Source organism: Epinephelus fuscoguttatus, linkage group LG19 (assembly GCF_011397635.1).
Source record: "Epinephelus fuscoguttatus linkage group LG19, E.fuscoguttatus.final_Chr_v1".
Classification (NCBI taxonomy): domain Eukaryota; kingdom Metazoa; phylum Chordata; class Actinopteri; order Perciformes; family Serranidae; genus Epinephelus; species Epinephelus fuscoguttatus.
In genome coordinates this window covers 38,670,670-38,686,814 of record NC_064770.1, presented here as the reverse complement: position 1 = coordinate 38,686,814, position 16,145 = coordinate 38,670,670, and the positions used below count along the sequence as shown (strand labels likewise).

The 16,145-nt window shown below is 42.2% G+C and overlaps 1 protein-coding gene across 7 annotated transcripts in view; it reads left to right on the top strand.

The window, feature by feature from the left end:
- nfixb (nuclear factor I/Xb) overlaps positions 1–16,145 on the top strand; it is a 221,532-nt gene that overhangs the window by 17,098 nt on the left and 188,289 nt on the right. For 5 of the 7 annotated variants that reach the window (XM_049561072.1, XM_049561064.1, XM_049561066.1 and 2 more), the window contains exon 2: positions 3,031–3,114. In XM_049561072.1, coding sequence (XP_049417029.1) covers positions 3,031–3,114 — 84 coding nt within the window. Of the gene's footprint in view, positions 1–3,030; positions 3,115–15,256; positions 15,421–16,145 lie in introns of those variants that run through there. The other 2 variants (XM_049561071.1, XM_049561067.1) reach the window with 1 other exon arrangement.

The window sequence follows — 16,145 nt, the reverse complement described above, 5'->3', positions numbered from 1 at the left end:
CGTGTTTGTGTGTGTGAGAGTAGACGTATGGCCTCTGCATGTGCGAGTCCGGACCCAATGTGTGTAGTATGTGAGCGTGTGTGTGTGTGTGTGTGTGTGTGTGTGTGTGTGTGAATGATTTGTGCTGAATCAGTGCACGCTGACAGAAAAGTGACCATGCAGGTGAAATAGCAGGGACAGGAAATGCCATTGTGTTGGAGTATTGTGTGCGAGTGCGGCAGCTAAACATTTTGCTCCCCATTCAAGTGGTGGTGACTGGCAGGGCCGGGCCGCGGGCCTGCGCAGCATATGGGTCCAGGCAGGCAGCACACACCACACCGGGAGCTGTGGGTCTGAGTGTGTGTGTGTGTGTGTGTGTGTGTGTGTGTGAGGGCTGGGCGATATGGCCAAGAATGTCACCAAGATAAAAATATTCATATCAGTCGATATCAGTAATCCTCAGGATAAATGTCAAATCATTATTTCTTGCAAGTTTTGAAGCTGATTTTTGTTCCTGAGTGAAATCTGAAGAAACCAGACACTTAAATATGGTTTAAATTCTTTATTGTGAGAACGTGACAAACGTTTTGTAAATCTGAAAACAATTAAAATCAAAATAATGTCAATAAATGAAACAATAAATAGACAAAGTTTTTGTACAGATGGTTAAACGGTGTCTTAGCCGACAGCAGGTGCGTTTCCATCCATCTATTTTCATGTACATTTTTAATTTGGGCGGGTTCAATAAGCGAAGGCTTCAGTCACATTTTCAGAACAGAATAGAAAGAACTTTATTTATCCCAGAAGGGAAATTCAGCTGTCCAGCAGCTCATAAAAGACTAACCTTACTTCCCCTCATCAACAACAACACAGTGGTATTAAAATAGACATAAAATAAAATAAGCTAAAAATAAGTGCATAAATAGAAATGAAATTGAAATCGAATTAATTTGGGGATAAAATATATGAATAAAAAATAAATAAAATATAAATAAAAAAATAAAATATGAATAATAATCTTCCTGTGTGTATTTGAGTCATACATTTAAGTTAATCTGACGGTCAAAGATTTGAAAAAAAAAATTGATCCTGGCGGAGGTGGAGACGTGGGTGTATTGATAAAAGGTAAATGCGACAACATGCGATGGAAACAGATTCTGCATATTAAATGATGACGTACAATCGTTGTGTAGGTCACTGTGAGCTCTCCTCGTCGTCTCTGGAGCCTTTGACAGTTTATGTGTTACAAGAACTCTTCCAATTTAAAATTAGGTCTTCAAAATACGTTCTTTTATTTGTACTCTTTATTGAGCCACCTCCAAATATTAGCTTAAGAGTTATAGATGGAGAAGCACGTACATTTTCTTTTGCAGATTTTTTTTTTAAAATTAAGTCAAAATTGGGCTACATTCGGATGGAAACCTGATTAATGTAAATAAACAAAAGGCAAAAGAAAAAGAACACTGTGGTCAGAATTTTCTGAACAAGTTTTAAACAAGTTTTATCCACGTTACGTTCAGTCACATTTATTCACGTTATGTCACGTCATTCTGATGAAATAGCTGCAACTAACGTTAGCTAACGTAGCATTAACATTAACATAAGATTGCTAACCTAGCATGAGTTGACTACACAAACAGTTACGTTAGCTAACGTTATGTAGCCACTTCAGTTTTGGGATAGCCCACTGTTATCTATGGTCAAATCAATCATACTAAAAATAAATTGATGAGCGTGTTAACATCGTTGTATCGTATAGCGTTATCATACGCTTTAGTTTGCCATATTCATTAGCCTACTGTACGCTGATGGTAACATGAATATAAAGAGAACTGGAGACAGTGGCGTAGCGGGAGCCTCGCTCATTCCTGTAAAACTTGCTCAGTGGTGCATGACGCCAAAAAAGTTCGACTTCCTTGATATAAAATTACCCAGGTCTTCTGTATCATTGGGCCCATAGAGCAGTCGCACTGGAGCAGTGGTTCTCAACTGGTGGGTCGCGGTCCAAAAGTGGGTCACAGGTCCATTCTGGATGGACTTGTGTGACTTGCTGACATATAAACTTTTAATAAATACTCCTTATTTCTAAGTTCAGTGAATTTCCAGCACAGAGCTTTTATTTTGAAGAGCCGTTTCCTGCTGTAGAGTGAGTGACTAACGAACAGCAGTCCTTGAACTAATGACTAAGGAGAGATCTGGAGCTCATGGCTGCACCAGGTGGGAACCACTGCTCTAGAGCCTTCGCCAGCTGAGCGGCTAACTTCTAATTTAGCCCTTCGCTAACTTGAAATGGGGTAAAATCATTTAATCATGCAGCTATTTTAGATTGTCAAATGTTATCGGACCGACTGAATCACACTGCAGTTGTAAAACGAGTAATTTTGCAGAGATTGTGACGCTAAAAAAAAAAAGTTTTGTGGATTTGCAGGTGATTCTTAAACAATGTAAGTCTATGGGGAAAAGTTTTTCTGGGTCACATGGCATCTCGTGACAGATGCGTAGTTTGTAACTGCTCGGTTTGGCCACTACACAAATTGGCTTTAAAGTCTGGCGCACTTCCTCTGGCCTGCTGACTGGACATTAGCCTGCTACTGTAGCTAACGTTATGAGGTGGATTCAATCGTAGACCAGTGTTAATCTGTGTTCAGAACAATCATACTAAAAATAACTTTATTTAATGTTGTGATCTCATAACGTCACAATATGCATTAGCTTAGTGATGGTTAGCCTTGGTGGCAAGTCTCGTCTTCTTCCTCTGTTTAATAGCGGGTTGCAGCTAGCGTTTAAGGTGCACCAGTGCCCCCCTCTACTAGCTGTTTAATTATATCAAACATTTATGGAAGTAATTATCATTTCTTTGCTCAGACGTGGAGTGTGTAGAATGCAAGAATGAAAACTTGTAGTTATCTGGTGGTGGGACTTGAGGACAGTATTTAAGACGCAGCAGGATGAGCTGCGTTCACAGCTTTGCAGCTTCTCTCTGTGCTTTAATTCCCTGAACATAAAGACGGAGTCAACTAATGAATAAATGACTGTTGTGTTACATTTCAGGCAACCGAAACCTTTCTGTTGAACGAAGAACCCTCCAGAGGTCCTGGGATGCCTGAATGCTTTGTAGTATCAGATTCATACAGGGTATGCATCTACTATTATTATTATTATTATTGTTATTATTATTATTATTTTTAATTTTTTTTTTTTTTTTCATGTGTTGTATTAAATGTGTTATTTGAGTCATTACTCATTACTCTGACTGACAGTCTGTTTTCATGCTCTTGGTAATTGCACCACAGTCATAATGTCATTCACAGCTCCCTCTACTCAGCTGCAAACCATTACAATCATTATTTCCACACGCACATTTAAGAAAAAAAGGAGTGGGGGGGGGGGCTTTGCAACTTCACCGAAGCGCCCTCGCCTCATGGGAGTGAAAATTATGACGATAATGTGCAGCATGCCTGGTTGTATGAAGGCAGAAAGGGATAGAAAGTTAGAGAAAGTGAGCAGAGAAAAGCCCTCGCGGTGGATTTACAGCGATGGACGCAGTGATATAGAGTGGTAATAAAAACAAAGGAGAGGAGAGGTGGGGGGGGGGGGGCAGGAGGGTGTGTGGATGACTGAAAATGTGATTGTTAATGAGGTGGGAGCCGGTTTTCTAGGCTACAGTCTTTGTTTCCCAGAGTTAAGACTTACGCCAAGTCTCACACAGAATCTGGGTTGCGACAGTGTATCGTGTGTCTCGGGGTGCAGAAATGAACCATTATGACTGTAATTGAGGAGCGCGGCTGGTGGAGGAGAGAGTTTTGGAGAGGGGGAGGAGCGTCGCTGGAGCTGGATTGGATTCCAGGGGCAGCGAGTTCAAGAACATCCACAGGAGGGTGTCCACCTCCAACTTCTCCCCAGGAGGTCTGCTGCTGCTGCTGCTGCTGCTGCTGCTGGGGGCTCTGCTTTGTGTGACGTGCATCACGGCTCCATTCGTTCTCTCTTTGTCTCTGTGCGTGCAGACTCGGTTTTACATGTCAGGGTTTTTCTGAGGATGACAGCGTAATTGCTTTCAAAAAACTTAAGATATGAACTTAACAGCCTGTTTTGGAAGTGGTACGATCGAGAAAAAAAGTTCAGCTCTTTACAGGTCCAGTGTGTCGGATGTAGGGGGATATATTGGCAGAAATATAACATAATAAGTGTTTCTTTAGTGAATAATCACCTGAAAATACGAATCATTGTGTTTTTGTTACCTCACAATGAGCCGTTTATATCTACATAGGGAGCAGGTCCTCGTCTACGGAGATCGCCATGTTGCACCGCCATGTTTATAGAAGCCCAGAACGAACAGACCTACACTGGCTCTCAATAGGAACATTCACATTCACTCACATTTACCAGTTTAAATCACCTGGTTAATTGTTTGGTGGGGAAGAGACCTCCATGGATAATTCAGGTACTGGTAAAAACCTCCTGAACGTCTGGATCTTAAGCTGAAAGGCGTCTGAGAAAGACCTGGTCACAGTGTTGGAGGCGGGGCCTTGTTCAGACTTCTGTGTGTGAAATTACCCGGATCTTTCACTTCGTTGGGCCCACACAGCAGTCGCTCTAGAGCCCTCACCGACCGAGCGGCTAACTTCTGTTTTAGCGCTCCACTAACTTGAATCAGAATAAAATATTTTATTCATGTGGCTCCTCTAGACTGTCAAAATGTTATCAGACTGAATGGCTCAAATCCTGATAGTGCAACAAGCCATATCACAGGGTTTTGACGCTCAAAAAATGTTTCGTGGATGTACAGGTGTCTCTTTCCCAATGTATGTCTACGGGGAAAAGTCTTTTTGGGTACAACCTGGTCTCGCTCCGAAGTCATCGAAAACCGGCATATTGATCTCTGCCATCAGACACCGATAAAAAAAGCCGCCCTTTCATGTCGGTGTGACATACAGCGGGCACACAATAGCAGGCGCTGGGCTAGCGGCCCCTCTGCAACGAGTGTGACAGTGCTGAGAAACACTGATTTGTAATGTGAAACTGCGTTATTCACTGTTTTACAGATTTAAATCACCTGAGGACGGGTGCACAAAGCACCTTAAGTTTGCTCCTGAAGTATGTATCTTAAGGTTTGGTATTTCCTTAGCTGAGGAAATTACTTAAATGTGGGAACTTCCCCACAGCGTTCAGCAGACTGGTGAGGGTGTTTGAAACCTGGTGAATGATGCAGCGCACCGTTGACTTGTGTACATGAAACACCTTGCCAGTGACTGACTGGACAGATCCTGAAATCCAGAATTTTGGTGCGTTACCTTTCGTAAGAAAACCAGTGAACACTGCTTGAGAACAGCCTGAGCAGTGTAAATGAAACACTGATTTATAACATGTTTTTGCCAGTTGAAATCACCTGGTCGGTTTGTTTTGGAGAGGAAGAGACCTCTGCGGATAGTTCGGCTCCTGGTAAAAACCTTCTGAAAGTCTGAATTCCTAATAAGGTGAGCACACATTTGCAGGTGCTGGGCGAGCAGCTCATCTGCAATGTGCCAAGCGCAACATATCGTCATACAACAGTTTGTATGATATTCTATGAATTAGCACCCCACGAATGACAGTACGTCCTTCACGTAGAGGTTTGTAATGTACATAAAGTTATGTAGGTTAGGGTTTAGGAAAGGAAACATGGTAAAGATGTTCATGTGGTTCTGCACACCAGTATCCTGTAGGGGGAAAAACAGTTTGTATGATATCTTATGAATTAGCACCCTCTGAATGACGTTGTGTCCTTCAAGTAAAGTTACATAATTAATGTGAAGTTATGGACGTTCTCAGTTTTGTGACCCATCCACCACCACAACCTGTCTCCAAACTGGACTGCTCAGGACAGCTTCCTTCTTTACTACCGTCAGTGCCTTTGTCCGTGATCTCAGCCTTACACAATATGTGGGTTATGTACGAATTACTGGCTCATCATTACGTGGGATATGTACCAATTTTGGCGCGTTACTTTTGTTAGGAAGACATACAAACAGTGCATGAGTTTGTATTTACCTTTTGAAATCACCTGGTCTGTTTGTTTTAGTGCAGATAATTCGGCTCCCGGTAAAAACCTCCTAAAAATCTGAATCCGTAATGACGTGAGCACACATTTACAGGCGCTCATCTTTGATGCACTAAGTGCAACGTATCTTCATACAGTTCCTATGATATCCTACGAATTAGTGCCCCACGAATGACGTCATGCCTTTAACATAGAGTTACGTAATTAACATACACTTAAGGAGGATAGATTTAGGAAAGTAAAGTTAGTGTGGTTTGGTTTAGCGAAAGAGACACGACTCAAAGTTAACAGGGTTCTTAACACCAGTCTGCTGTGGCAAAACAAATGTTTCATATGATATCCTATGCAAAATGCACACGCAGCAGTTCGTGTGATATCTTATGAAGTAGTTATGGACGTTAGCTTTAGGTAAGCAAAGTGATTGCCGTTAGGTTTAGAAAGAGAAACATGTTGACGATGCACCTTTAAATGACTCTAAGTTCACAGAGTTCTGAACTCTGGTCTTCAGGGTAAAGTCCTGTGTTTTGTGACCCATCCACCGCCTCAACCTGCCACCTGATTTATTTATCTACTTGTTTATTTGACAAGGCCAAATACATACAACATTACTTCATTTGAAAAACACAAAGTAGATGAAATGCATACACATCTCTAGCCATGGCTAATTTGCAACCCCTGTCCCTGGTTAGGCTTTTAGGGTTTTTACCGAACTGCTCAGGACCGCTTCATCTTAACTACGATTAGCATCTTATTCACGTGATCGCAGCCTTTCAAAATATGTGGGTTATGAACAAATTGCTGGCTCATCATCACGTAGGATATGTACAAATTTTGCGCACTACTTTCATAGGATAACATACTAACAGTGTAGAAGAAACACTGATTAAATCAACAGGTCTGTTTTTTGTTTTCTGTGAATAATTCAGCTCCTAGTAAAAACCTCCGAAACAATAAATGCTGAAGAAATACTGACCTGGAGAAGTTTCAGCTGGCTGCAATCTGCAATCCTCACCCCTAGACGCCACTTCCAAATCTTTGTAAATCTTACTCATGGTTTCTTCAAACCTTTTTGGATTGTGACTCCTTCAAACGAACAGCTATTGACTTACTGGTTTATCGCGTGGTTGAGAGTTATGAGTGGATTTCTTAGTCAGATTATTTAATTTGAAACATTTTGGGAGAACAGTGAGTGTCCGGTATTGCACAAGAATTTAAAAAACAAAGATCAGAGAGATTTTTCCGTAGATATCAACTTGTTTGAAGAACTCTGTGAATTGAAACAAGACATGTTGCTGGAGGATGACATATAAAGCCTGATTTTAGGAAACACTTACGCCAAGACTTCTGCCAACCTTTGTGTATCACTTAAATCTCTTGACATTGTTCTAGTCCCCAAACGTCGACTCAGTCTGGAGCCCACAATGGCAGAGCTCATACTAACAGCAGCGTACATACTGTTGAGAGCAAAGGTTTAATTTCAACATTTGGGGACACATATGAAACAGAAAGTCTGAGGGTCGTCTAGCAGAAATTTTTTAGAATCAAAAACACTTAATTTCTTGCTTTCTGGTGAATGTATGCGCCAATTTTTGTCTTTTCTGCATCACTTCATGGTGTAAATGTCTAAATTTCTCCTCTGACATTTTCATGTTTTAATTTCGGGGGGACAAACGCACATGTTCTAAATATTAAGGGGGACGTGTCCCCTGCGCCGATGCACACTTCACACAGACTATACAGGCTCTCACCCGGGAAAATCCGAGGACGCCAGCAGCACTTTCTGGTATGCATACAAATTAAAGTCAATGAGCTCTTCAAATATAAAAACAAACGTAATAGTGAGCTCCTCCAATTGCAAACAGACTTGGTAAATTTACCAATATTATAGAAAGCAGGAACACATCACACAGTAAGACCCTCAGGGGACGTTAGATGGGAACATTTATTTTTAGCCTACAGTGTTTAAAGGGTAGAAAAATACACTCAAAGAGTTTAGGAGTAGAAAAAAGCTTAATAATCACAGCACTTTAAAATCACTCAGGTAGAAAAAAGAATTTGCAACCAGGAAATACTTTAGTTTTTTCCATAGTATTGGAATTTCTAACTTTGATACAGCACCTGGAAATATATTGAAGCCATTTCTGTCACCACAGTGAAGAACTGACACTGAGGCTATAAAATTTAAACACTGTATTAAAAGGTAAATATAACAAGTCTTTATCATCATGGGCGGATTATCAGACAGTGTGTCCCTGGGCATAGATACAAAAAAGGCCCCACCACCTCTCGTACAGAGCAAGACACACAGACTTTTATCTCTTTGTTGTTCTTATGCATCTTTTTTTGGCTCTCTGTGGTAACCTTGTGTGCGGCCATTTTCTGATAGCCTGCTACGACCTCCTGATGACGTGAGCTCAACATTCTGGTTCAGTCTGGACTCAGTGGGCGATAGTACTCGCCTTGACAGACAAACTCCTTCAGCCAATCAGCGTAACAAACATCAGAGTACGTCTTCATCATCACCAGCGGAGCCAGTTGTTGAATCAAGCTTGTGCCAAGTAGAGTCTGTTACGTCCACGCCAGAGATCCAGGGGAAGGACGGAGTAACACGGTGAAATGGAGGGAACTTTCAAAACGGGAAAAGGCAAGCAGAACAAATCGCCAGTTTAAAGGAAAACGGGAACGAAACACGAGCACCAAAAGGGAACCGGATCGTCTGCAGCAGTGACACACAAACTAAAGAAACCATTAAACACAGCCAACAATTATCACCACACTGACCCAAACTCTTTACTTATTACCCATGTCTCAGAGACACACAACACTGCTTCTCCTTTATTCAGTCATTTACACCCTCACTGATGAAGAGTGATGGAGATCAGCAGCACGCTGACAAAAGAAGGAGGCAAACACAAAACAAAGGGTCCAAAACACACAGACACACACTCTTGTTCTTGTTTAACTGTTTTTATTGACTCTGTTTCTGAGTCAGGGTTGGCTGTCGTCTTGTTGTTTCGGGAGCCACCATTACTGCGGCCTGCACTTTACGTCATCTAATACAGCGCAGTCCCTGATTGGCTGCTCACGTTGGTTTCTATGGCGCAGATCCCTGATTGGCCGTGTTTGGATTTGAATTTCTGGACAGTGTTTGGGAGTAAAACAGAAAGTTGAGCTCACAACAGCAGGAAGGCTAAGTTTGTGTCTCTTTGAGGTTGTTTTATGTGTCTTTGTAGTTGTTGTCTGTTTCTTTTAGGTAATCGTGTGTACGCTTGTTATTCCTTTGTGTCTCTCTGTAATTGTTTTGTGTTGTTGTGCTCTTTTTGCAGTCAGTTTGTGTCTCTTTGCAGTTCCTGTGCATCATGTTGTCTTTCTGTTTCTCTGAATTCCTTTTTTGTATCCTTGTGCTTGTTTTGTGTCTTTGCAGTTCCTTTGAATCTGTTTGGGGTTGTTTTGCATCTCCTTATGATTGTGTTGTGTGTGTTTGTAGTCACCTTGTGTTGTTTTGTTGTTTTGCCTGTTTCTGTAGTTCAATTGTGTCTCTTTGCAGTAAAATGCATCTGTATGTGGTTGTTTTGTGTCTCTTTCTAAAGAAGTCATTTTATGTGTCTTTGCAGTTCCTTTGTGTCTGTTTGTGTTCTTCTCGTGTGTCTTTGTTGTTGTTTTGCCTGTTTTAATAGTCAGTTTGTGTCTCTTTGCAGTTCCTGTGCATCATGTGGTCTTTCTGTTTCTCTGAATTCCTTTTTTGTATCCTTGTGCTTGTTTTGTGTCTCTTTGTGGTCGTTTTGTCCATTTTGCTATACACAACTTTTGTTTCTTTGCAGTTCCTTTGCATCCGTTTGTAGTCGGTTTGTGTCTCTTTGAGATTGTTGTATGTATCCTTGTGGTTGTTTTGTGCCTTTGTGTACTCATTTTGTTGTTTTGCCCGTATTTGTACTTAATTTGTGTCTTTGCAGTAAAATGCATCTGTTCGTGGTCTCTTTGTTGTCATTTTGATGTTTTGTCTGTTTTTGTAATCAAGTTGCGTCTCTTTGCACCTCTGTGGTCTTTTGTGTCTCCTCCTGGTCGATGTGTATTAATTTTACAGATGAAGTCCAGGGGCCCCTGACACATTGGGCCCCTGTGCCCAGGAGGCTCTTACAATAATCCACCCATGTGTAACATGACAATGACGACTTTCCTATACTTCACTTCTGAAACCTTTACTCACTACTCTACTATTGAAACTGTCTCAGATATTCAGACTCAGTATGTCTCGATAAATTGATATTTTTGACAACATTTTTTGAATCTAATTTTTAAGGATGTGAGACTTCTAAAAGATGAGTAACACGCAGAGATGAGTTGGTATGAAGGAACCTGTTGCAGTGATCTTTCGACCCTCTGATTGATCCCTCAGGTTGGGAACCACTAACATGTGCTGTGTGTAAACTGTGGGCCTCAGACAGACAGACAGGCGTGGCGTCGGCACCGCGTGTGATCATTTCAGGCAGATTTGTGGTTTTACTGTCATCCTTGAACAACCTGTTTTGCAGAAGCTTCCCCGAAGTCTTCAACACGAGGATAAATGACACATCAATTTCTGTGATCATTTATTAGCTGTGTTTTGAATGCAACTGTACGACAGCTCCGAGCTGATGGGTGAAGTCATTACAGCGCTGGCCGCTCTGCAGCAGTGGTAAATATGTATATTTGGAGCGTGTGAAAAAGCAGAGCCGCAGCAGACCCACCAACCGTAGCATATGGCTCTACCATGTGTTACTTAATGAGAGATTTACTCACACAGACCACTAAATGTGTGGCTCATTTAAGGAGCCACGGCAGAGGAGTGTTTGCGTGTGTTGCATGCAAGTCGACTCTATAAAGGAGGGGGGGGTGATCCCCGTCTAACCGCTCGCTGTAACCTTTTGCACTCGCGGTGCTTTTAATGGCTCCTCTGCAAAACACGAGAACAAAGAATATCTCTTAATGTTGCAGTGAAGTCGGTACACCTGCCTGAAGAGAAACCAAAAAGGTGTGTGTGTTATTTGGGTGTGTTTCATATTAGTCATGTATCATATCCTCAGAGAGGAATGCTGGAGCTCTAACCCTGTGAGGCCAGGAGGTTGCAGTTTAGTGGCGTACATACACTCTGACCACACACTTTTCTCCCTCCCCGCCTGCGTCTCTGGCTCGCCTATCTGGCCGTGTGCAGTAATTGGCCACACAGCGCCCAGATCCCTTTGTTTCGCCTGCAGAGGCTTGCGGTAGACATGCACAAGCAGTAGGCCTCATAAATCTGTGGGACTCCAGTGTCAGGCCCAAAATTTCAGCTCTTTACAATGACTTCGCTCTCAGCCAAATTCCCACCGTACCACACTCAGGACCAACTCCAAGAAACTTTATTTTTAATGTGATATGTGCATCGCTTCTCACACACCCTGATTTGGCTCAGTTGGATCAGAGGCTGTGATTGCATGTCCGTCTTCACTGTTTGCTCGTTTTTCGGCTTCTCTGTTTGGCTTGGACTCACTTCACTGGTTTATAAACTACAGTTGTGGGCTCCAGACTGGGTCAAATATGGTTCAGTAAATAAATAGTCTTAACTTTACAGCCTGTGATGAGATAATGCGTCGATTCAAACGCCTGCAAATGAATTTAAGTATATAATCCAGTGCAAACTTTAGCTTTTAATGCATGAGACTTAAGAGCTGAAATCCTCCCATCAGGAGCCACAACAAAATATTTGATTCATGCGTCTGCACTCACATAAGCCCGCACGGCTTATCCTGTTATATACATTATTAACTGAGTCAAATCAGAGACGCTCGTGTGTCCGTGTCGCTCACATCATGAGCTGCAGAAAGTTTCCACAGGCCTCACTGTATATTCATAAAAGGGCGTCGCTTTTGTTTAAACATCGGGGGAAACATGAAACAGGCAGGGGCGTAGCACCAAATTCTGGGCCCTGTGCATGTGCAGTGTCTGTGGGCCCCTGCCCTCCCTCTCTTGATCCATGTCTCTCTGATGCAACGTTTGAATTTTATTTATACAGTCAGATGCTTTCTTTCCTTTTCCTTTCTTTCCTTTATGGAGCTGTGTTAAGAGGCACATCCTTGTGCAGGGGCGGACTAAACCATTATGCGCCTTTAAGGGGGGGCGGGGGGCCTCGGAGAGGTTCCTCTGTGTTTTTACACAAAGTTCAGTCTTTCAGATTATTTATTCAGCCAATTTTAATTTAGTTATGGCTCTAATAACTTCGAAATAAACAACTGCAAACAAAACCAAACTTTTCATCTCAGGCTTTTTGGGGGCACCTTCCCACTGACGCCCTGAGTAATCAGTCCCACTTTCCCGCCACTGGAAATGTGGGGGTCCCCTAGCTGCAAATTTTGAGCATCAAACACTTAATTACCTGCATTCTGCTGATTTTCTTGCAGCACTTTATGGTGTAAATGACTCTAATTTTGTCATAAAACTCCTCTGTTATTTTTATGTTTTTACAGGGGGGCAAAGGCACACTTTCTGAATACTGAGGGGGGCGTGTCCTCTGATATCTACACCTGTGCATGCTTTATTCAGGCTCATGACGCAGAGCTCATACAGACACACAGCAGCGTTCATAGGCTACTGTCAAGGGTGTGGGTTTCATTTTAACAGAGACACATATGCTGATCTGTTCTGTACGACATCTATTGCACGTCTGTCCGTCCTGGATCCCTCCTCAGTTGCTCTGCCTGAGGTTTCTACCGTCTTCGGGTTTCCTTATCCACTGCGAGGGTCATAAGGACAGAGGGATGTCGTGTGCTGTAAAGCCCTGTGAGGCAAATTGTGATTTGTGATATTGGGCTTTATAAATAAAATTGATTGATTGATTGATTGATTGATATGAAACTGGGGACTTTGGGGATCTTTCACCAGAAAATTTTATCTGTCAGACACTAAATTTCCTGCATTCTGGTGAATTTTCTGCACAATTTGGGATGTAAATGACTTTGATTTTGACATAAACGTCCTCTGCTACTGTCATGTTTTTATCAGGGGCACAAAGGCACATGTTTTAAATATTCAGGCCAGCTGCACCCCCCACAATCTCCACCGAAGGATGTTTTATTCGTATTCCTACATTATTCCTTTTTTGCCTGCAGATGTTTTACCAAAAATCCACTCTGATGATGACTTCTTTATGTTTCCTTCAGTGTCACAACGGCGTAACTCATGACCCATGACATTAACAAAGTCAAATTAGTGTCCGTGTCACTCAAACCTTAAACTACAAAAAGTCTAACTATCAATATATATATTGAGTATTCAGGCGTGACATTTAAACACCTCTGCCAGAATATTTTGAGCATCACACACTTCATTTTCTGCATGCTATTGAATATTTGCACCAATCTGTGCTTTTTCTGAATCAGTTTATGGTGTAAATAACTTTAATTTTGTCAAAATAAAAGTCCTCTGTTACTGTAATGTTTTCAGTGCACATGCTCTAAATATTGAGGGGGCAATTTTCTGCATTCTGATGATTTTTTGCACCTTTTTTTGTCTTTTCTGCATCAATTTATGCTGCAAATGTCTTAATTGTTGCCATGAAAGTCCTCTGCAACTGTCATGGGAGGACATATGTTCTAAATATTGAGGGGAATGTTTCTTTACTGTCCCCTCCAAATCTCTACCTATGGACAGTATCCTTTGTTTGCCTTGCAGCTGATGTATTCTGTAACGACACAAAACAACACTGTCCTCTGATTATTATATCTTCATTAACGTAACATAGACTGATGGGTCAAGCATAACATTACCATGACAAGATGTAGGGCGTGCAGGTAAAGCAGAAAATATTGAGCATCAAACACTTAATTTTCTGCATTCTGGTGAATTTTTTGCACCTTTTTTGCCTTTTTTGCATCAGTTAATGATGCGAATGTCTTTAATGTCACCATACTTTAATATTTTTTACTGAGGGGGACAAATGCACATATTCTAAATACTGAGGGGACGTGTCCTTTGCTCCCCCTAAAAATCTCTGCCTATGGACAGTATCCTTTTTTGCCTTGCAGCTGATGTGTTCTGATGATGCGTTTATGTGTTTCCTTCAATGCAGCAACAGTGTAACGACACAAAACACACTCTCAGCGACTCATCTGCCCTCTGATTATTATAGTTCATTTCCATAGCATGGATTGACGGGTCAGTAAACACAACTGAAGCAAAACATTTTGAGCATCAAACACTTGGTTTTCTGCATTCTGGTGAATTTTTGCACCTTTTCTGCATCAGTTTGTGATGCAAATGTCTTTATGTTGCCCTAAAAGTCCTCTGCTAATTTCATATTTTCAAATTAAGGCACAAATGCACATATTCTAAATATTGAGGAGGACGTGTCCCCTAAAAATCTCTACCTATGGACAGTATCGGTTTTTTTGCCTTGTAACTCTGATGTATTCTGATGATATGTTTACGTGTTTCCTTCAATGCAACAACAGTGTAACGACACAAAACACACTCAGTGACTCATCTGCCCTCTGATTATTATATCTAATTTCCATAACATGGATTGACGGGTCAGTAAACACAAAAGAAGAACATTTTGAGCATTAAAACATTTTATTTTCTGCAATCTTGTAATTTTTTGCACCTTTTTTGCTTCTTCTGCATCAGTATTCTGATGCAAATGTATTTATGTTGCCATAAAAGTCCTCTGCAGCTGTCATGGGGGGGCAGAGGCTTATGCACAAATGCATTTGTTCTAAATATTGAGGAGGACCCCTAACAATCTCTACCTATGGACACTTGCAGCTGATGTGTTCTGATGATGCGTTTACGTGTTTCCTTCAATGCAGCAACAGTGTGACTACACAAAACACGCACTGAGCGACTCATCTGCCCTCTGACTATTATATTTCATTTCCATAACATGGATTGACGGGTCATTAAACGCAACTAAAGCAGATCATGACCATGTAAAAGACACAGGGTGAAGCAGCTTGCAGGCTGTGCGCAGCGCCTCACACACACACACACACACGCACACACGCACACACACACACACACACCGAAGATTAATCTAAAGAATTATTTCGTTTGAAAAGTGACAAAGTCGCGCCAGCAGCTCCTCTGACGAATCTCTGCGCGAAAACAAAAAAAAGCAAAATGCCGCCTTTTAGGAGAATGCGTTAGAAAGAGGAGAGCGATAAAGTGGTGCAGGAGGAGAGGGGAGGGAGACAAAGTTTTTTCCCTGAAAGTTTGTGCAAGCTTTCACTTTCTAGGCGGGGTTACTGTAAGCTGCAGCAGCATGGAGTGAGAGAAACAGGACGGCGAGCGATTGCAATGCAGCACTATACCGAGCTTCCATCCAACTTAAATAAGCTCTCCAATTCTCCTTTCTAAAAATAACCATGTACTCCCCGTACTGCTTGACACAGGTAAACTGTCTTATCTTCTTCCATTGTTTGGGGGGTGGGGGGAGCGTGTCGTGTGGACGCCGGGTATTTTAACGCGCTGCTTCTGTGTCTTATTTTACATGTGTGTTTATTTGTTGTGTGTCAAACTGCTCCTCCACTCTGCGCCGCGCGTCCCGACTCCGAGCGCGTTTGTGCCGCAGGAAACTTTCTCATCGCACATGGTTTTGGAGAGAAAATGGCGCTTCTCCCGAAATGTATTTCATATAAAAAAGAAGGAGGGGAGGCAGCAGGAGGAGGGGAAAGCAGAGCAGGGACAGACAGACACGATGTGGACCGGAGCTTCAGATCACCGCGCGTACACATTTCTCCAAGTGTTCGAGGCTCCGCACAGTTTTTGGCCGCAGAGAGGAGTTGCAGGAGAGCAGGGCGCACACCGCCGCCTTTAGGGCTGCTTTCATGTGGAGCTGAGACCCGGGCAGAGCAGAGCCACTGGGGCTGCTGTGTGTGCGTGCGCGTGCGTGCACGTGCGCGCGTGCGTGCGTTAATTATAAAGTGTGAAGAGCAGCGCAGACGTCTTCTCTCATAGTGTCTTTGTGGGGCTTCGCTGCGCTATTTTGCAAGTTTTTTTTGCACTTGAATGCAACACGTGCTCACACGCAGGTCAACAGTGATTTTAGATTTCAGCCTCTGTCTTTGTATTTTACATTTTCCCCACATGAGCTGACACAGCTGCTTTTACACTTAGA